General features: G+C 37.9%; 1 protein-coding gene across 4 annotated transcripts in view; it reads left to right on the forward strand.

The window, feature by feature from the left end:
• The first annotated feature begins 12,202 nt into the window (after window positions 1–12,202).
• The window catches only part of TRPM3 (transient receptor potential cation channel subfamily M member 3), a 915,440-nt gene continuing 905,222 nt past the window's right edge, over window positions 12,203–22,420 (forward strand). For 3 of the 4 annotated variants that reach the window (XM_058301675.2, XM_058301676.2, XM_058301677.2), the window contains exon 1: window positions 12,329–12,628. In XM_058301675.2, the coding sequence (XP_058157658.1) occupies window positions 12,446–12,628 (183 nt within the window). In that variant the 5' untranslated portion in view covers window positions 12,329–12,445. Of the gene's footprint in view, window positions 12,629–22,420 lie in introns of all 4 variants that reach the window. The other variant, XM_058301681.2, reaches the window with a different exon arrangement.

Genomic DNA, 22,420 nt, shown 5'->3' on the forward strand with positions numbered 1-22,420 from the left:
GAAATGTGGCCAGTCCTAATTGAGTTGGTCTGTAAGTATAAAATGCACACTGTATTTCAAAGACTGAGTGCAAAATAAAATGAATGTAAAATGTCTCATTAATTTTTATATTGGTTACATGTTGAAATGATACTATTTTGGATAGATTGGGTTAAACAAAAATACAGTATTAAAATTAATTTTATCAATTTATTTCTACTTTTAAGTGTGGTTCCAAGAAAAATTAATATTGCATATGAGAACCACATTATATTTCTGCTGGACAGGCTGGTCTAGAATGTGGCACTCTATTTTATGCAAAGAAAAACTAAATAATGATCCATCAACTATTAGGAAGACCTATTCTTTAGGGAAGAGAAAGGGACTAAGAATGCGCCAGGCAGTGAGCAAAATGCTTTACCTATATTAATTCACTGGCTCCTCACAACTCCCTTGTGAGGTAAATAATATTGACTGAGAGAATTCCTGAGAAAATGGAGAACCTCACAGCCATTCCATCCTGACTTTGATTCCTAGGCCAACATTGACCGTCCCTTATTTTAATAGCAACAGGCTTGGCTTTTAAAAGTTAAACTCAATTAGTAGCAATGTGTGATGGTATGTGCACATACCATCAAGACCAGCCCCAACTAAATTAGAATCCAGACTCCATCAGTTACCACCTGTGCAACCTGGCAAACTTGTTCAGCGCTCTCCAAACTACAGTTTCTTACTCTGCAGTATGGATGAGAGGATGGCTTGAGATAAGCACATGTGTAGCAGAATTTTTGCACAGGGCTTGATTACATAGCACATACTCAAGTATCATATTAATTTTTCATTGTCATGGCTGCCACTCTTGGTATTAAGAGGTCAGGTTGACCAATGGTGGAATCTCAGTGCTCCAACTTCAGGGTCAAGTCGCTTGGACATATCACTTACCATTTGTGAGCCTGTTTTACTCATCTGTGAAATGAAGGTAGGACTTCCCACTTGGCAGAGTTTTCAGAAGATTCGTGATTTCATTTTGGACCCAGCACAGTGCTTGGCACGTAGTACCCAATCCATACTGGACAGTGATGGCTGTTTCTCCTTTTGCTGCCTTCCCTAGATATGATGACATGGTGTCAAGGCCTGTGCTGTAGAGCCAGATTTCCTGCCATCAAGTCTGAGGTCTGCCAGTATCTAGCTCAATAATCTTAAGTAATTCCTTAGCCTAATTTTTACCTCTGTTTCTTCATCTGTAAAAGTGTGTTATTTTGAGAGTTAAACAAATTAACCCATTTAAAGAGACAGTGCCTGGCATATAATAAGTGCTTAATAAATGTTAACTATTTAATACTACCATTAATAGTTTTTAGTTTCACAGTCTACTCTTCCTTTCATTGGTTTGCTATTTTTCTTTCTCTTTTTGAATACTACCTGAATAAATTGATGACATTTTGAACTAATATGACTCCATTATCTCGACTGATATATTCACTTTACATCATAATCAAAGAAATTTTTGAAAGAGTGTGGTCATGGCAGACTCATGGAGTTTTTGTGCTACCCATCATCTTCAAGTTTAGTTGAAATTCTGAGAATATTTTTAAAAATTTCAGAAATTGGTAACTCTTGAAATCCACCTGACCAAGACTTATCACTGCTGCAGAGCTAGCTAGAAATGTGCTACTGAAATCTTTCTGCAGTGAACAATGAGTAGCATCCAACAGTGCCATTAACGATTGGTGTGAAGAAAGTAGAGAACAACAACACGCCATGTGTTAGCAGTGTCTTCAGGTTAGATCTGGTTGGCAAACACTGGTGGAAGTAAGAAGTGAAACTGATTCTAACCAATCAACAAATACTGACGCATCGTGTTGGATGGAAGTTTGAAAGTCACTTAATTGTTCACCTTTGCTTAAAGGAATTGTTTATCTATAAACCCTTCTGGAAAAGAAGAATTTAGAAAAAACAACAACTCTGGCTTCCCCCTTTGCCTTTCTCATTTTAGATATATTTTTCCCTTTTAGTCAGTTTGACTTCTCTTTACAACTCCTTGTGCTTTCAGCACACTGGGATGTTTTGTTTTCACATCACCAATCTGCAAACATATCTTTGTTAAACCCTTTAAATGTCACAGCATAGCTCATACATTTTAGCCAGTATGGTCAGCTTTCTTTCCAACTAAATAATTGGCAAAACTCGTCATAATCTAATACAAGGTATTCCCTTTAAAGCTCAACTTAATAGAAAACATTTTTTTTAAATCCCAAGTGTCATAGTAGGAATTGGAATTCCTTCTGAATGTCCTAAAGCTCTATTCATTTGGCAAAGATGTTATCAATGGAATATAGCATGTTAATGATAATAGCTTGTCTCATTTTATAGCATATCGTTGGCTTTGTTTCTTTTGTGGAAGTCAAAGAAGACATTTGAGGTACTTGGGAATTCTAGTTAGTTCAGACTCTTTTCAGGCTCTAATAACAATTTTGCATGAGTTGGAGGAAATGAGTTTTTAAAGAATATCAAAGATGAAAAGGTAACTAAGCTGCTGCTTCTTGTTTAAACTAATTGCTTTCCCTTCATTCACCTTTGTACTTTGGAGGGGAAAATGCTTAAATTTGTTCTGTTTGAGCAGTGAAAAATGCTTAATAGGACTCTAATTAATATGCCCAGATTCAGTCACACTTAAGTAATTCTTTTTCAGCATGAATAGAAATTGCGATTCTACGACATGTGAGAGTTTTGCATGGTAAATCTTATGTTCCCTATTTACTCTGTTTTGTGTAATGGACCAAACAACATTGCTCTTTGTCCTCTTACGAAAACTAATTGTTCAAATAATTTAAGATTTTAGTTTCATGAAACCATTTAACACAATTAGGTTTGGGAAACTAGATGTGCCTAAGAGCTGATCCTAAATGTTGAGGATGCCAGTGAGTATTTTGTTAATCTGTATAGTACTTTTAGAAATTCATACTTTCTTAAAGATTAAAAAAGTAAAAGTAATGACTCTAAAAGCCTCTAAGACTCTAAGACATAAGACTGTGTGTTACTTTTCAAAATGACCTTTGATGTTTTCCTACTGTTTGAACGTACAAGTAGAAGACACTGGAGTTTAGCATAAGTGATTGCCTCATGTTCCAACTCAAGAGCAGGAAGGAAATAATTGTTTACCTTTAGAAATACCCACGCTCTGGGGTCTGCAACTCTCTTTGCCACACCTCTGTTGTGTAACCTTCCCTACCAATATTCTGGATTTCTGTTACCCATCTACAGAATTCTGACCTCAGAAAGGTAATGAGCGATAGAGCTTAAAGGATTACTCACCACAGAACAAGTTGCATTTTTAAAGAAGCTTTGTTAATCCGAGTCCTCTAGGAAAAGAGAACCAACAGGAGATTTCTGTAAATATTATGCAATTTTATAAAATTGTCTCACATGACCATGGGGATGCATGAGTCCATATTCTGTAGGGCAGGCTGCAAGCCAGGAACTAGAGGAAGGTCCTCAGTGAGGTCCCCAGGAGAAACTGGCTGTCTGAAGTAGAAAGGGGAATTCTCTCTCTAATTAGTTCCCCTTTCAAGGCCTTCTATTGATTGGATGAGATGTCGAAGGCAAGCTCCTCAGTTGATTGTAGATGTAATCAGCCATAGATACAATCACTCACTGACGGTTTAAGTCCATGAAATGTCCTCACAGTGCAATTAGCCTAGTGCTTGCTTGATCAAACTACTGGGCACCATTACGTGGCCAAGTTGATGCATGAGACTAACCATCATAGAAGCTAAAGTAGTAAAATGTAAAGGTAGAAGTTGAGGCATCTGTGATGCCAGAAAAGCAGTTTGAGGAAATATGTGCCCCTTCTAGAGGGGGAGCAACCAAGTCCTTTCATTGTTAACAAGACCCATTCCTCCTGGAGATAGCTTAGTCTTCTACTGATTCTCCCTCCCTATTCTCCCCCTCCACAAAAAAAGGGATGATAGAAAGTTTCTTGTCTGGGCAGATATTTGGCTGTGATTTGAAAAATTGGTTAGTTTAATATCTTATTTTAACGTAAAACATTATATTTATTTACCATTTTTTGATATAAGATTACATCTGAGTAACACTCATAATTTAAACTCTGATTCGTCTTTGTTTTTTCATAAACACAACCCATCATACAGGATCTATAATTTCTAGTTTCATTTCTCTAAAGTAGTGAGAGAAATTAAAAATAACTGCAAAGCATTCTAAGGGAAGCCAACCTCTGTATTTTTTTCATTTTTTTTTTTTTTTTACAGTTGTCTTGTCCATGCCACATTATATCAGCATATTTAAAAGAAAACTGGGGGAAGGAGTAATGTCTTTTTTATTTCCAAAACGCTTTATTTGGTTTTCTTAGAAATGGCACTTTCTTTGTTTTACATGGTATTCATTTATGTAATCATAATTACAAATACAACTAATATAAAGAACTAGAGAAGAAAATAGAGTAGAATAATTGGAAATATGTAACTAAATTGGGAGGACCAAAAAGGTATATGTTTAGCAGAGAAGAGCTGATTACTTATTAGTGTTCAGAGTATTAGAGAAACGAGATCTGTTTTTTCATATCTGTTAAGTGGAAGTTACTTCAGAGGTTTTATTCTGTAAACACCATTGGTCCAGCTCATTTGGAGCAGTGATGAAGGTCTGTCTGTCAGTTTTCCAATTGGGCTCTTATCCTACAGCTTCAGAGGAAATTTTCCCAATGTTTTTAACTCTTCCTCAAATATATCTAAATTTTAGGGAGAAACAAAATTAGTATATCCCACTTAAAATATCTACCTTTTGATCTGAGTGACTTTTATTTTCAAAACCAATATTTGACATTGTATGTATTATATTTATAAATACATATTATATATTTAAAGAATATGTTATATAATATATTACATATACTGTATAAATATATAAAGATTACAATATAGTCAAAAGAGAACTTGTTATTAGAAGATGAAAATCTGGGGTTCAACACCCAGACTCCTAATTATAAGCTGGAAGACTTTGGGCAAATTAGGTAACTCTGCTCACTCTCTTTCCACTTCTGAAAGGGCAGGTAATATTTACTTTAGCAGGTAATACATGGAACTATCTTGACAATTAAAAAGTACCACACATGACTGTATAAAATGCAAAGGGCAGTATTTTTTTCTTTTGAATTTCATATTTTTATTTTTTTTAATTAAAGGTAATAGATCACAGGGAATGTTACATTAAAAAAACATAAAAAAACCAAAAACATAAGAGGTGCCCATATAACCCACTCTCCACCCCCCACCACATCATTTTTGTAAATTGTATTTTTTTGGAGATATATACATCACACAAAAAACGTTACATTAAAAAATATAAGAGGTTCCTATATACCCCCCACCCCACCACCCCACTCCTCCCACACTAACAACCTCCCTCATCATTGTGGCATACTCATCGCAATCCGTGAACACATTTTGGACACTGCTGTACTACACAAATAATAGTTTACCCTGTAGGTCGTACTTTCCCCAGTACATTCAGTGGGTTATGACAGGATATATAAAGTCCAGCATCTGACCCTGCAATATCATTAAGGACAACTCAAAATTCCAAAATGCTCCCACATCCATCTCTTCTACCCTCTTCCTGCCCTCAGCAACTACTGTGGCTACTTTCTCCACCTCAATGCTAAAATTTCTTCTATTACTCGTCACAATAGCTTTATAGTAGAATATCAGTAAGTCCACTCTAGTCCATAATTTATTCCTCCATTCTGTGGACCCTGGCATGGTGATGTCCTCTCCAACTGTAGATCAAGAGGGGGCTTAGATTCCACATGGATGATGGATGCAATTCCTCTGCTTACAGTTTTAGGCACTCTTGATTCCCTGTTGTGGTGGTTGCCCATCTTCACCTCCCTGTTAGCTGACTTGGGTAAGACCACTGAACAAGAGAGTAGGAGTTGCCACTCTGCTGAGGCTCAGGGCCCAGCTGGCACATGGGCAATCCAGAGATTCAAGTCTCCTGAGTATGGACCATCCCTAGCACCCACCACAGGTTCAGTAAAAGTGACAGAAGAGGCATGTGTAGAAAAGTCACATCTGAGTCCAGCTCCATCACACTCAGGAGCACAAATTACAAAGTAGGAACCCCTGACATGGCACAGAGCTCCAAATCCATCTGCCATGAATATATACCCTGTGGATCTCTGTAGCCTCCAGGAGAACCAGTACTTAGGGTTATATCTACTTTGGCTTTTTCTGGGGTCCTGCTGAGGTGTGCATAAGCATGACTCCTTTGATGACCTCCCAACTCTTTTTGGAAGACTCTTAGCCATATCAACTCATTTGTCTTTGCCATTTTCTCCTTTTATTCAAGGTCAAAGAGCAGTTTTTAACACTTGATCCAACATGTAGACTGAGATATTCTTCTGGGCTGAGTTGACCCTTTTATTCGAGGTCTCTTTCTAGTTGCTTCTCCAGTTAGTGATTGGTAGTAATCCCTCAGCACCAGGGAGGCTCATTCCCAGGAGTCATGTCCCATATTGGGGGGAAGGTAATGCATTTACATACTGAGTTTGGCTTAGAGAGTGGCCACATTTGAGCAACATGGAGGCTCTCAGGAGGTAACTCTTAGATACCCTACAGCTCTAGGCCCAGTTTATATTTCAGGCATACAGGCTCCTAAGCATAGTCATCAGTATCAAGGGTTCATTACTGGGAATCCTTCCTTGTTGATCTTTGCCATTGCATTTGGGGGATTATTGTTGTTCAATTGGGGAATGTGACAGAGCTCCCCTGGGTGGGAACTCAGCACTCCCTCAGTTGACATTTGTAACTGTAGCAAAGAACAATATGTAAAAAGGCACAATGTTAAAAAACAAATGTAGATCAATTCCTTCTTTCCTGGCAAATTATTTTTGGTGGTAAAACATACACACCAAAAAAAAAAAAAAAAAGCATATTATTTACAATTATGCAGCTCTATACATTTTCCAAAATGAATAAACCATTTTCCTACCATTCAGATTAAGAAACAGTACATTACTGGTACCCCAGAAGCCTTGCTCAGCCTCTCTTCCAGTTTCTGTAGGACATGTATCCCATGGTAACCATTATTCTGACTTCTAATATAATAGGTTATTTTTTGTCTAATTTCAACTTTGTATTAATGGAATTCTAAAATATGTATTTTTGTATCTATCTTCTTTTGCTCAATATTGTTTTATCATCCACGGGTTTGCATGTATTAGCAGTTTATTCATTCTCATTGTTGAACATTACTCCATTATGTGAATAAATCATTATTTGTCTATTATTGCTCTTGATGCACATTTGTATAGTGTCTAGTTTGGGACTTTTATAAATAATGCTGCTATGGGCATTCCTGTACAATTCCTTTATTGATCATATACATGCATATCTTTTGGGTATATACCTTGGAGTAGAATTGCTGGGTCTTTAGGGTAAGCATATGTTCAGCTTTTATTGATAGTGCCAAAAGTTTTCCAAAGTGGTTGTACCAATATATACTCCCAGCAGTGTGTGAGAGCTCCAGTTGTGCCACATCTTCAGAGACATTTAGTATTTTTGTTTGTTTAAATTTTTCTGCATAATTTAGCTATTCTGATGGGAGTATTACATCTATATTTCTTTATTCATCATTTTAGACAGTATTTAATAATTATTTTAGGCATTATTTAGCAATAAGTGAGAATTTAGGTCACTCACCCCATTCCACCCCCATGTCTTCTCTATTCTATTCTCTTTCCCTTCTCATCCCAATTTTAATGGCTATGTTATTTTTTAAACTCTACTGCTATTATCATTTATAATTCTTGCACCATTGACTTTAGTTATTATTTCTCAATCTTGCAAATGAATTTTAGAAAGCTGTCTACTTATAGATTTAGAAGGAGGAAAAACATTTATATACATATAATTTTATGCAAATGCATGAACACAAACTAAAGATCATCGGTACCAAAAATTACTACAAATAATAATAGTGTTTAAAGAGTGGATAGCTAGAAGAATTGGAGGATTTGATTTGTTCTATGTTGAGGCAATGGTTTATGGAAAAGTTAGAGAAAGAGAGGAAATGAGGGAGGGAGAGACAAAGGAAAAAGGAGGAAGAGGAGGAGAGGAAAAGAAGAGAAGGAAGGAAAGAGGAAGAGAGGGGAAAGGAAGGAGGGGAAGGAGCAAGGGAGGGAAGAAAGGAAGGATGGGGTGGGAGCATTGGAGCTAGGTTTTCTGGCCTGCACTGGCTTCCACAGGGCAGACTTGATGGAATGTGGAAACTAGAAGGCTTTTCAGCAGGTAGCATAGGGAAGAACCAAACTGATTTTTCCCTAAGAAGGACAGGAAGCTGTCACCCAGAGAATTTTACCCATATAGCCAATTTATGTAACCAAGCTAACCCTACTTCTCTTTTTCTTGATTGATAGTCATGGGCTTTGGGGACTTTTTTTACTTGAGTTACAGAGGTAATTGTTTCAATTTTCCTGTGTGTCTGACTTGTCTGAGACTCAGCCCTCATGTCTACTGGAGGGAATCTAACCACAACCAAACATAAATCCTACATCCTGTCTCCTCCTTCTTAGGTATTGACTAATCCTACTTCATTGTGAGTTTAGTCACAGTGGTCAAGCTTCCAGCAAATGCTATGAAGCAGTTGGCCTCAGATTCATTTAACTCTCACCCTTTTCAAAGTTCTCTTAATGTGAGTGGGTGCCAACTCCACTTTGTTCCCCAACATGTGTAAGGGCATGACAGAGTGTACTAGACACTGTTTAAGAGAAGAGACATTTTAGGTTACATGTAAACACTGTCTTCACCCACTTAATGAAAGTTATCATGAGGGAAGAAACATATTAAGTTAGTGTGACTCCAAAATTTAACTACACATGGGTAGAAGGCAGGGTTTTCAGTTTAGTTGATAAGAATGGGCCCCCTTCTACTTAAAGCTGTTCAATAGGAAAGTGCTATGCTTACTAGAAAGAATGCATTTTATGCTGAAGGCCTAAGTTTAGGCAGACAGTATCAGGTTATTTACAGCTGAACCTCTGAGTATCTATTTCACTCAGACTCTAATTCAACATTGAATCTGAGATACCATGTATGATAAAAAGCCTCCTGATTTCAGAGAGGTTAAAATGTGAAAAACTGTGTATTTTAAAATGAAGTATTGTTCATACTCTCTTACTTGTGAATAGAGTTTTTGGGTCAAGCATAGCTTTGATGTTTCCATCATTTTCTATGTTTATATTCTGCTCTTATACTTTGCTTAGTCTAGTTTGTACTTTGTATGCCTCTGGTTTACACCTACTGGAAATAACCAAAGGAAAAGATACTTTCCCTTTCCTCTTTTGTAACAAAGTACATAAACACGTGACCTAAAGCAAATGGGGTTTAGGGACAGTTCCTTCTGATTATAGACTTATCAACAGGCCAGTAAGACCAGACAAGCTTCAGGTTATGGAGAAAGTAGGTCTAACAGAGAACAGTTGGGGTTTGATTATTTTCTTAAGGAATTTTTTTGGAATGTGATTTGAAGTTTACTTTCCAAAACATTTTACAATGTTATGTTTTTATTGATTCATACATAAAAGTTTATGTATCTACCTTTTCATTTCAGACAAAATATCTATTTAACAATAGAAGTAATTTGTACCTTAATCTTGTTCTGTTGGTGGGCACTATCTTTAATGCCTAGAAACCATGAAGAAAAAAAGGTTTATGTTCTACTTCCTATTTGCCTTTTTCTAATGTATTAACATCCACCTTTTCCAGGAAAACTTCTAACCTTGATTCCAGAATTTTGGTGCAGATGATAGTCAATGTGTGCTTAGCTTTGATGCTGTCATTCGCTGCTAACTTCCTAAGAAATATCGTAGACTGTCAATATAACTTTCAAGTTCCTTTATAAAAAGACAAACGAACATCAGAAGAGGAAAGGGTCAATTTCCTGCTTGCCTACAATCTCATCTAATTTAGCTTCTCATACAGTTTCCAGACATTTTTGATACTTGTCAAGTACAAAAAAGAAATGCAGAGATCATCTTCAAATAAGGCTTTAAAAACACTGCTCTAAGGGCAAAAGAAAGCTTGCTTTAAGACCAAACAACTAAAAACTGACACATGCTATCACTACCCATCATTAAAAGATTTTTAGTGCATCTAAAACAATTCTCATCAGTTGCTTTTATTATCAGATGCTTAGCACTTGTTGGAGTGTTTATGCCATCTTCTGCAGCAGAGCTACCCTTGGTAGCAGAGCCGTTTCCCACTTAAAAGGCTGATGCTGGTGACCCAGGGCCTCCTGGCTGTCTGAGGTGAGCATTCTTGAATAGTGAATCTTAATGCATCTGTTAAGGCCCCTCTTCGCTCCTGTTCAAGGATTTTATCATTAGACATAAAGAAGGGACTTGCTAGTCCTCCAGATTATCACACAAGCTTTTCATCTCTTAAAGAATTTTTGCACAGTCACACATATTATTTTCTGCTCCTTTGTTTTTATCTAAAGGAGAAGGGAAAGTTTTGCTTTAAGTTATAATTTGGTGACTTTTATTCTAAATACCCTCTCATCCATGGTTAGCCCAGTATCATTCTAATTTGTAATCCATTCATAATCATTTTGAATTGAGGCAGGGGAGGGAGGAATCTGGACTGAATTATTTGTGTTTCTATAAAATGTCACTAATAATTTCAAGTCCATGGACTAAGATAGGGAGGAAGAAAAGGCAAAATGGAGCCTGTGGTTTTCTCATTAAATGAGATTGTGTATTGTAAACATTGTTTAGTATCTCATTTTGTTTAATATGGGTGTGTGATTTCTGGACACTGAGGGTTGTTTAAAAAGTAGGATATATGCTCTGTAAGTCCCTTTGCTTAAAATGACAGGATTAATATTAATGTAGCACTATGCACAGGTGCACCTCTGTGGGATTTCAGAGTCGTGTAGTCCATTACTGCAAAGTAGCCAATTCCAAATCCTCTGCTTAATCAGACTGACATGACCAAGTCAGATTATGATTTTCACAACTAGCACCACAACACCAATTTTCCTACAGCATTTCTCATGCTCTTCCCTTCTCTTTTAATCCCTCTCCACCTAAGACCTGGCAGTATTCAAATAGGAGGGGAAATACACTGTTGCCCAAAGAAATGAAAATACATGTTGCCATTGCAACAGATAAGCAACCAGACAGCCCTTTTCAGCTAGGAGCAGTTTTAGACCTTGCTCTCTTTAATACTGACTAAGGTCATTTTTTCAGTTTTTGTGAATTTGTGATGCCTTCAAAAGCTCTCTCCCGTTTAATCAAAGATGTCCCTGAAAGTAAGGCCAGCTAAGTCTGATAAAATAACTGACCCGAAACTGATGAGGGTCTGCCGGCGTTCTTTTTAATGAGCAGAAGGCAAACACAGGAGCCGAGGACAAGGTGGAGGTGTGGCAGAAATGAAAGTGAGGGGCGGGGGTGGGGAGACGGCCAGAAAATACACAACGTATGAGCTCAATCACGAACCATCTCATATCATCTTCACTGACAACTGGTGTACCCACGCCCTGTCCCCGGAGTGAAGGGTAAACTGAATATCCCATTACCACCCTGGAGAGAAAAATGAGTTGATGTAAGAAGTCTCAACCGCCCATCCTTTCCCTCTAAGTGCCCCCCCCCCCCCCCCAAGTACAATCCTCCAAGGCTTAACAGGGGTTGGAGCAGAAAGAATCCCCTGGGGAGCATTTAGATAATTTCGATTTCCAGGCTACAGACAGACTGATTAAATCAGACTGAGGAGTATCACCGTTTAAAAAAACTACTCAGGTAATATCAATATACAGTCAAGTTTGAGAACCTGTGGGCTAGACTAAGCAAGCGTGAGAAAGAATTAGCGTGGCGTCTGACAGGAAGATGAGTCTTTGCTCTCCCCAAGGATACTTAAGAGACAGTTGTTGTTGCAAAGAAGAGAAGGGAATAAAGGGAAAAGGAAGGAAAAGGTCCTCGCTTTCTGTCTCTCTCCAAGTCACCTGGGGTCTTTTCCCACCCGGTGTGGGCAATCGAGTCACCCACCCGAAGCTCGAGGCGGGGTGAGGGTGGTCCTGCGGACTGGCAGACAGGGCGGGGCGGGGGACTGCGTTAGCTGCCAGCAGGCACATCAACAGTCTTGGGCGTGGGCCGCGCGCCCCTCAGAAAAGGCGGCGCCTGTGAGGTGGAGAGCAATTTGGGGGCGCAAAAGGAAGCTCGCTCAGGCGCAGGTGGCGCTCGCAGCCCCAGCCCACCGCGGAGCCGGCCGCAGGCGCAAGCGCAGCCTGGCGGCGGCGGCGGTAAGCGAGCGCCCGGCTCGGGCAGGAACCCGAGGCAAAGGCGGCGCCAGCAGCGACCAGCTGCGCGCAGGCTGGGCTGAGGCCCCGCGGCGCGAGCGCGGGCGCGAGCGCTCGGCGCAGGGGTGTCTCCCCGGCCCAACGAGGCAGACCCAGCATGGGCAAGAAGTGGAGGGATGCCGCGGAGGTGGAGCGCGGCTGCTCGGACCGCGAGGACAGCGCCGAGAGCCGCAGGCGCAGCCGGAGCGCCAGCCGGGGCAGGTTTGCCGAGTCGTGGAAAAGGTTAAGTTCCAAGCAGGGGTCCACCAAGCGCTCGGGACTCCCGTCGCAGCAGACGCCGGTGAGTGGGTGCGGGGGTGGGGTGGGGTGGGAGAGGGGCCCGCGGGTCTCTCCTCGTCGCGCGGCTCGAGCTCTTTCCATGGTGCTGAACTTGCCTCCTTCGGGGCTCGAGCCAGGGAACTTGTGGAGCCGCTTCTAAAGCCACGAAGTGTCGGGGTGTGTGGGGAGGAGCGAGAGGAAATGGCTTTCCTCAACTCAGCCGCCGGAGAGACTCCTGACTTCTCTGGTGTCTGCAAAAATGAAAAACAACGTCGGAGAGGCGAGGGGCTAGCTGTCAGAGCGTAAGAGTTCTGTAATCAACAGAGCGTGCGAGATGTCGTCGCGGGCATCGCTGTGATTCATGTGAACGTCCCCGAGGGTCTGTCTGTGCCGCGTTTTCGACGGTACTCGGGGTCTGCGGAATAGGAAGGGCATGTCGTGTTTTCACTCTCTTAGCACTTGTTCTTTCCATCCCACACCCCCAGTATTTTAATGGGTGTGTTTAACTGTTTGCAGAATGTCATTTACATTCAGAGAAGAGCAAGAATATCCCAGGTGCTTTTCACCCGACTATTTAACATATACAGCGTTCAGCAGTTTTCCCATGTGTCAGCTCCTCTTCATTGTCTAATTAGTGCAATCAGAGCACTCAAGTGAAATTAATACAGGCATCGTATGTGTGTATTGAAGTGCAGTTGATAAAAAATTTTAGCTGTATTTGCAGTTTTAGTATTTAAATATTAGATGTTTTTCTTCAGCTGAGAGGGAAAGAATTCTCTCCTAGCAGAGAGTGCTCATCCTCCTGTTGCGCACAGGAAGGAGGATACACCACTAACTTCTGGAACATTATTTAGAAATCGACACATATGTGTGTACTTACATTTCCCGTTCAGAGAGTTGACAGCAAACATTGCACAGTGAAGAATATTTTAATTAAAGAATGGTGCATATGCAATGGCTCTCACAGCGTGATTAATGTTCCACTGCTCTATTTTTAAGGGATCGTTCTTGAAGGATAAAAATTAGTTCCTAAAAAGTAGGATGCTTAAAACATCACTTCAACAGAATGAAATATAAACATATAAACACTTAAGAAATTTTGGTGTGTTTTTTGTTGTTGTTGTTGTTCACAAAAACTAGTAGCAGAAGAAGTAAATCAAATAGTTTTCTAATAGTTAATGTTTTGTGGGTAGGTTTCTGATCTAAATATTGACATGGTGCACTTAAAATGCAATTAATTTTATTTCAGGCATTGAAATGTTATTTGTTTAGAAATGTAAACTTGAAAATATTTTTTAAAGAATATTCATCTGAAGATTTTTTTCTGAAGTAGCCTATGTAGAAAATAAAAAATTGATCTCATTCTGCTATCTATCCGTTGTGTGAACTAAGAATTTGCTTCAACTCTTTTCTAATAAAGAGTCTAAGCATTATTCTAAGTAACTTCTTATGGGCTTTGATTCTGCTCAACAGGTGTGTACAGAGTCTATATTGGGAACATGTAAAATCTGCATAAAACTTTGAAGTTAGGCTAAACAGATTGCGGGTTTGTTACCTAGAAGAAAAAAATACGAGAGAGAGCATAGGAGGAATACTATGACAGACAGAAGACTTTTCAAAAAGTAATCGTGTTCTCCTGTACAAAGAATGGTGATGGTGCTGTATTTTTCTGTAGTACTTATTAACTGAAACACTGGTAATTCATTAAATACCAATTATGACAAAAACCTGTGCTTATTCTCACATTGCATGGTAACTAAGTTTTACATAGATTTTGTTCTAAAAATCTAGTAGGTGCTCCTAACTATGATTTTAATTATCAGAACTTTTAAAAAACAAAGATGGTGAGGTTTTGTAAATCTGAGAGATGAAATGGTAGTTTTAACCAAGGTTTGATGTCATTAGTTTTTAACAAAGACATTCTACTCCCTTTGTAAGTGAGACACCCAACTTAAGTCTACAAATGGAGAAAGAGAATAATAATGCTTGTAGCAGATATGCTTATCAAATTTAGTACTCTTCAAGGTAAGATGTTTTCTTCTCCTTAAGGTGAGCTGGTGTTATTTTCAACTTCCATTGTATTTCATGCAAAAAATAGTTTAATTCTAGAGTTTAAGAGAAAGGATTAAGGGAGTTAATATGATTAATGCTATTTTATTTATTTTTGTGAATAAATATGCTGTTGCTGTGGAATTATTCATTTTGTGTATACTCAGAAATATTGTGACACCCATCCAGATAAAAATAATAGGATATTCTCTTTCCTTTGAAGACAAAGCAGATAAACATGGATAAATTTAGTTATTAATAAAATGTGGGGGCTTTCTTACATCTTTGAGAATGTAAAAGAATCATATAGTAGCTTTATTAATATGGCTTTGATACCCTTTTCTCTGCTTTAGAGTCTTGAAATGACTTCCAGTTAAAGTTATAACCAGGAAGAGAGGCAGTCCATGACTCTGTCCCCAATGGATATGATTGCATTATTTTCCATCACTAATAACAAAGCATGTGTACAGCATAGCTAATGGAAGAGATTTTCTGCAGCAAAGAGAGGTCTGCCATATTCTTAGTTACCCAGAAGTAACTTTTCTACAATTTGAATCATAGTGTTTTTGTGTGTGAATTGTAGAGGAGGTCTGTTTGAGTCAACATTGATAAATACTTTTCCCACCTGCTTGCCACCTACTGTTTTGGATTTCTTTCCTTAGAGGTTGAGCTAGCTCTCCATGATCTTAATGCCAATATTAGATATTGAAAAATTACATTTCTAGCAATCTTCTTAGTACTCAGAAAATGGCCTCCTCATGTTCTACATGGATTATGGCAGGAGTCTAGTAGGGCAGTATGTGCCATCCCTGCCACAGCTCCTTGGGGTCATCTTCTCTCCTGGTGCCAGGCAGAAGCAGTGCTGTCCTGTGCCCTGGAGGAAAGGACAACTGTTAAGTGGTGACAGTAACCTTCAAAGGACCAGTTCTCAAGTTCTTGACCACAATTGTGGGTGCAATTAGCAAGTCAATCCTTATTGATTTGGAAAGCCATGTTTTAAAGTTGTATAATTCAAGAAGCACTCATCTCTCCTTTTTTAAGGCTTCTTGGTTTGCAATGGAAACCATGAATTCATGTTGCTTTGATATACTCCAGTAATCTACAATACTCAAATGACAACCCACCTTGCAAAATTGTGATGCAGAGAAGTAGGATTTTGTAATAGTCATTCATTGGGAAATTGTTCCTCTCTGAGTTTGAGTCATAGATTTTTTTTTAAAAACCAAGAACAGTATTTTTTACTAAATGTTAAGGGTTTTTCTATCAATTTTATAGTTTGATTGATATGAAAGTTATATATTTGAATTTTGGATATCAAATTGAGTTTCTGGATATTAGCGTTTTAAATAATGTCTCTTGAATTGGTCAACAGGTATGAAAATAACTTAATACTTCTTTGCCTCCATTCTATAAGATCTGAATTTTCTATTTCTCTTTGAAATATTGTTCTTGTTATCCTATAATTTGGTTTTAGCCCATCCACATAGAATTGCATGAAATATATCAAAAGGTGATTCAACAAGATCCTTTTGGTTTTACAACCATCATATGTTGACCTCAGCATGTGTGCATTTTTAATTTTAAGGCCGATTTTCTTCTCCAATCCCATAACAATTTAAAGGCTTGTTTCTAAATAAATTTAGATTTAATTTAATCTCTGAGTAAGCTTTGTGTAAAAGGAAAAAAAAAACTAGTCTGAAAGAGTGAAATGATGGGGTTGTAATTAGAGTTGTTTTTCAACCTTAGATAGCATGCTTGCTTCCACTAATGCTGTAATTGCTCTTATCAGCAGGTGCCAACCACAGAATATCACACCTTATGCAGACAAGTAGGCAACCAAGAGTGCGCAGAAACAGCAGGGCTGCAAAATAGACAAGTCCTTTTCAACTGGTTACCAAATTTGCTCTTTCCATAGCTGTTAGAGATGCCATGCACAAACCTGATTCCATTTCCGAAGCTGACTTGCCCCACTAGGTCTAGTGGGTAGCTTTTAGTTGTTCCCGCCAAAAATTGGATTCCTCAAGGTCTTAAAATAAATGAGTAAAAGCTGAGTCAAAGGCAGGACTGAAGTCACAAAAACTCATCTCCCAACCAATTGCCCATTTGAGGATTGTATGGATAGTAGATCCTGTGGTGGCTGTGGTAGAAACAACAGTAACCAGGTGAAAAGAATCCTACTTGCCTTTTTTAGTGTCTAATATGCTATTGCAGTGTCATTAAACCCTTAATAGTTTGTTGTCTTTGCACAATGGGCCCTCCTGGTGAAAGCTGAGTGACTCCCTGCTGTGCTTCTCCATTACCGAATAAACTATGTCTTGACAGGTTGATTTTTGTCTATTGCCTTTTGCTCATTGTATTTAAAAAAATGAAGAAAAAAAAAAAGGACAACGCTGTATCTTTCAGGAATACAGGTATATTTTTTTGTTACTTTGGTTTTTGTTAGGGAAAAAACCATTTTCTGACAGTGGTCCTCTTTGTTTAAGCATTTCTGATGTTATTTTTTCCTATTAAAATATTTAAAAAGTAATGAGTCTCTTCTCATTGAACATAGTGAATTTTAAAAAATTTAATTTTATCGTTAATTTGAGAATAATGAATATATTTGATGGGAAATAGTTCAAATATAAGTTTTGAGGAGTAAAATATCCTTTTGTAGCAATGGTTTTAAATTTGTTTTCAATTATTCCAAAATGTATTAGAACAGTTTTCCTGCCATTATTTATTGAGATCTTTATCAAAAATTGAATCACTTAATCATTTATAAATAGTAGCAAAACATTATATTTATTTGTTTAAGCCAGCTGTGATGGTCTCTTTGTTGGCTTTACTTTTTGTTTCTTTTATTTGCAAAGTCAGAGAAGGGCGAGTAGAACAAAAATGAAAGGGTAGGAAAGAACAATATTTAAAGAAATTTCCATTCATCCAACATTTGTTGGTCACCTAGGAAGTATTAGCATGGTAGGTGCTGGATAGCTTCCCTAAGAGTACTTAAGATTTAATATGAGACAGATATATAAAGAGACATAGTTGAGCTTTATAGTCAGAGCACATTGTAGCAAAGATTAAAGTTGTTATTGCCTCTTTAGTGGTGGTGTGGAGTTTTGAAACTGTATGTACTCCAGAAAATCATGTTCTTAAAGCTAATTCATTCCTGTAGGTGTAAACCTAATATGAGTAGGAACTTTTGATGAGCTTACTTCAGTTAAGGTGTGACCAAGAGTGGGTCTTAATCCTTTTACTGGAGCCCTTTATAAATGGGAGGCAGGGGGAGTGAACACCATAGAAACAAGAAGGCGAAAGCAACGAAACCTGGAAGAGAGGGAAGGACCAGCAGACACTGCCATGTGCCTTGCCATGTGGTAGAGGAGCCAAGGATCGCTGGCAGCTGGTCTTCAGCATTACCTTGATGATGCTTTGATTTGGACATTTTTCTCAGCCTCCAACTGTAAGCTAACAAATTCCCATTGTAAAGCCAACCATTTCATGGTATCTGCTTTCAGCTGCCTAGGAAACTTAAAACAGGTGGTGATGGAAGGTTTAAATAAAAAGCTTCTTAGACATGGTACCAGATTCTCAAAAGATGAGGAAGAAAAAGAGTTTCTTGGATTTGACAGTTAGGAAAAAGTCAATAATGCCTTCTCAAGAGGTAGATGCCTGAATACAGTGAATGGTGGTCAAAATAAGGGATGCAGAAATAATAATAATAATAGCAAACACTTATATAGCACTTATGTGCCAGGCACTCTTCTACACACATTACATATGTTGTTGTCTATTGTCTGACTTCCCGTTGAAGGAGTCCCCTTATTCACTGGCGCTAGATTCTAATTACTGCACGTAAATAGTGATCTTTGTTTTTTTCATTGAGGTATAAAAGTGCCTTAAACAGTGCCTGGCACATAGTAAACCCCCAAATATTTGTTCAGAGAATGAATTAACCAATCATTAAACACATTATTTTAAAATAATACTTTCCAATTAATACAAGGTTGACTTTAAATTCTTGGCTGTGATGTGAAAGAGACAGAGGTAGCTAGAGGCAGAAGAATATTTTCCTCAAAATGGGAATGATGTGAGTATATTTACTTGCTGAGGAAACAAACTATTAAAGACAGAGGATTTAAATTGATAGTAGAGGGAAGTGGATGTGGCTCAACTAATAGAGCATCTGCCTACCATATATGAGGTCCAGAGTTTGAACCCAGGGCCTCTTGGCCCATGTGGTGGGCTGGCCCATGTGCAGTGCTACCATGCACAAGGAGTGCCATGACATGCAGGGGTGTCCCCCGTGTAGGGGAGTCCCACATGCAAGGAGTGTGCCCTGCAAGGAGAGCCGCCCCATGCAAGAAAAGCACAGCCCGCCCAGGAATGGTGCCCCACACACGGAGAGCTGATGCAGCAGCAAGATGACACAACAAAAAGAGACACAGATTCCTGGGGCCGCCGAAAATGCAAGCAGACACAGAAGAACACAAAGGGAATGGACACAAGAGAACAGACAGTGGGGTGGGGGCAGGGAGGGGAAGGGAAAGCAAGAAATAAAATAAATCTTAAAAAAAAATCACAAAAATAAATAAATTGATAATGGAGAGAATAGCAATGTAACTAGTACATAAATTTGGAGGAGATAGGGTTAATTTTTGGGATAGAGTTGAATACCAGTTTTCCTCCTGTTAAATCCAAACTCTCATGGACTTGCTTGGGGAATATTGAACCTGGTTGTTGATTTTACTTTTCCTTAGTACATATTTAGTCTATAATGATGGTGAGCTAATTCATTAGTTGTCATGCAAGAAAATACGTATTATTTAATGGAAACTTGTTAATGATTCAGAGATGGTTGAAATTTTATTTTGTAGCTCTCTCTGATCTCTTTAAATGCCTCAAGGTATATAGGAATTTTCTGAGAACTCAAAAAGGTAGGAATCATTATTTTGGATAAGTGAAGACTGTTATTTGATAATTTCAGAGTTGCCATGATGAGCATCCAACCTTATTCATTAGAAATGTTGTTCTAGAATACCAGAATTTCAACCATAAAATAGTGTCACACAAAAGATAACACACTCATGGTAAGAATCTTTTAGGATTTTGCCCTCCCTGAAGGTTAACTATTTAGGTCTTCCCTGGGAATAAACTTTATAATGGTGAGATTAGAGAGGGCTCTATTGAATAAGAATGACCCCAGGAAGCCAATTTGAATGCAGGTCATCTCTGCTTTGAGAACTTTATGGAAAAATCTGCATTCCTTTAAAGAACAGTATAGTGACTTTGGGATTTAACAAATCTAGATTGGAATCCTGGCTCTTACAATTATTGGTTTTGTGATCTTACGTAAATTATATTTCTAAGCTTCTCTAATTCTATTAGGAGAATTGCTTCTTCCTTTCCCACTGAGTTTAAGATTAACTAATTCTTTTTCTCTTATAAAGAAAAAATATTTGCTGTATTTATTTTTATTCTAAAATCTGAATACTCAAATATACAAAAATAAAAAATATTATAAAAATGAACCCACCTAGTCATCATATACAGTAAACAGATGTTAATAATTGGCATATTTTCTTCATATAATTTTTTAAAGAAATAAAACATTATAGATAAAGCTAAAATGTGGCCCTCCCATTCCTCTTAATCCTCCCCAAAGGTAAGGAATATTCTAAAATTGAGGTTCATTCTTCTCTTATTACTTAAATACATGTTTATATACTCATAAAAATAATAAATAGTATGGTTCTGTGCACTTAAAATTTCTTAAATGAATTGTGTTGCGTGATATGTGTTCTTTTGCAATGTATCTCTTTTCACTCAACATTATAGTTTGAGATATATCAAAGTGTTAAGTGTAGACTTCATGTTTTTCCAGTATATATTTGTATTACCCCATTAGATAACATTTAGTTTATTTCGTTTGGTGTGTGCGTGTGTGTGTTATTACAAACAACATTGCTAGGAACAATTTTGCTATGAACAAAAGTAATTTGCAAATACTTTTGACAGGATGTAAGCTCAGGGAAAGATCTTGCTCTTTGCATGACATAAGGACCAGCTTTTTCTCTCTCTAGAATTGTCTTCCACCAATGAAGCGTTAAGCCTTGTCCAGGCCTAACCTCTGAAGTGAGTCAAAACTAGGGTCTGGAGGGGAGTGTGCTGGTCATCCACTTCACATCGTACTGACCTTCAAACCAGGCAGACTTGATTTTGAGTCTGACTCAGGTTGTTAACTGGTCATGCCACTTACTCTTTCCGTGTCTTAGTTCCTTCATCATAAAATGAGGATGGAAATGCCTGCCCCGGTATGAATTATGAAGGCTTTTTGTTAATGTCTGGCAAGAGCCATTTACTAAATAGAAGTAGTTACCTAACTGCTGGTGTTGACTAGATGTCTTATGACAAATTTTGAAATTTGTTTGAGAAATGATTTTTGGTTTTTAATTCTTCTTAAATTAGAATGTTGTTGGTTACAGCCAAGATGTAATAAAAGGCTAATGATTGTTTCTATTGGGCTTCTGGTATTGAAAGTGCTGGAAAATTAAATCAGCTTGTCTTCAAGATGATTGTTTTTCACAGCGGATCTCAGTCATTGAAAGTTCCATTATTCTATTTTTATTTAAGCTGAATTTACTGACTTTTTTTCCGAGATAAAATGTGAAATCTTTACAATCTTGCAATATAGAATACTTTTTGCATTTGGTATTTTTTATTGTTTTTTTTTGTTTTGTTTTGAGAGAAATTATGGTCATAAAATTATTCTCTTCATGAACCACAAGGTCTTTGAGAAATAAAACTCTTTAAAATACTTTTAATATGAGAAATTTCAAACATAAAATAGAGCGAATGAGCCTGTGTATCCATAACCTAGCTTCAACAATTATTAAATCATGGTATATCTTATTCTCTATACCACTATTTTTTTCTATTTCTTCTTTCCTAACTATTATATTTGAGCCAAATCCCAGATATATCAGTTCATCTAAAGGATATTCCAAAGATAAGGATCCCTTTTTAAAACAAAACTGAAATACTATTATCACATTTAAACAAATTAATATAATAATAATTTCTCAATACCTGAAAATATCAAGTTAAGATCACCTTTCCCTGATTAGTCTTAAATTCTCCCCCCATCCAAGTTTGTTTGTATTTGAATTCAGCTGCCATTGACACATCATAATTGTCCTTTTTAACCAGTAAGTTACCACTCCATATCTTATTTTCTCAAATTATTTGCTAGAGAAATTTGTCTTGTAGAGTTTCTCTTGTATATTTTGCTGAATGCATCCCAATGGTTTCATCTTATATGTCCCTCTGTCCATGACATTTCCTATGAACTGGTAGTTTGACCTGGAGGCTGGATCTGTTTTAATTTGATTTATTGTTCAGGAAAACTCAGAGGTGACTTAGTTTCCTACTGCTACCATAACAAACTACCACACACTGGGTATTTGAAAACAACAGAAATTTGTTGTATCAGTTCTGGAGGCTAGAAGCCTGAAATCAGGTATCAACAGGGCCATGCTTCCTCTTAAATCTGTAGGTGAGAATGTGTTCCATGCCTCTCTCTTGGCTTCTGGTGGGGGCTTGCTGGCAATCCGTGGTATTCTCTGCCTCAGTTATCACGTGGCATTCTCTCCTCTGTCTCCCTTCTTCTTGGCCAATTTCCTCTTCTTAAAAGGGCCCAGTCCTAGTTGAATTAGGGCCCACCCTATTCCAGTTTGTCCTCATCTAAGTAATAACATATTCAGAGATGCTGTTTCTAAATAGG

This window comes from Dasypus novemcinctus, chromosome 8 (genome assembly GCF_030445035.2).
Source record: "Dasypus novemcinctus isolate mDasNov1 chromosome 8, mDasNov1.1.hap2, whole genome shotgun sequence".
NCBI lineage: Eukaryota > Metazoa > Chordata > Mammalia > Cingulata > Dasypodidae > Dasypus > Dasypus novemcinctus.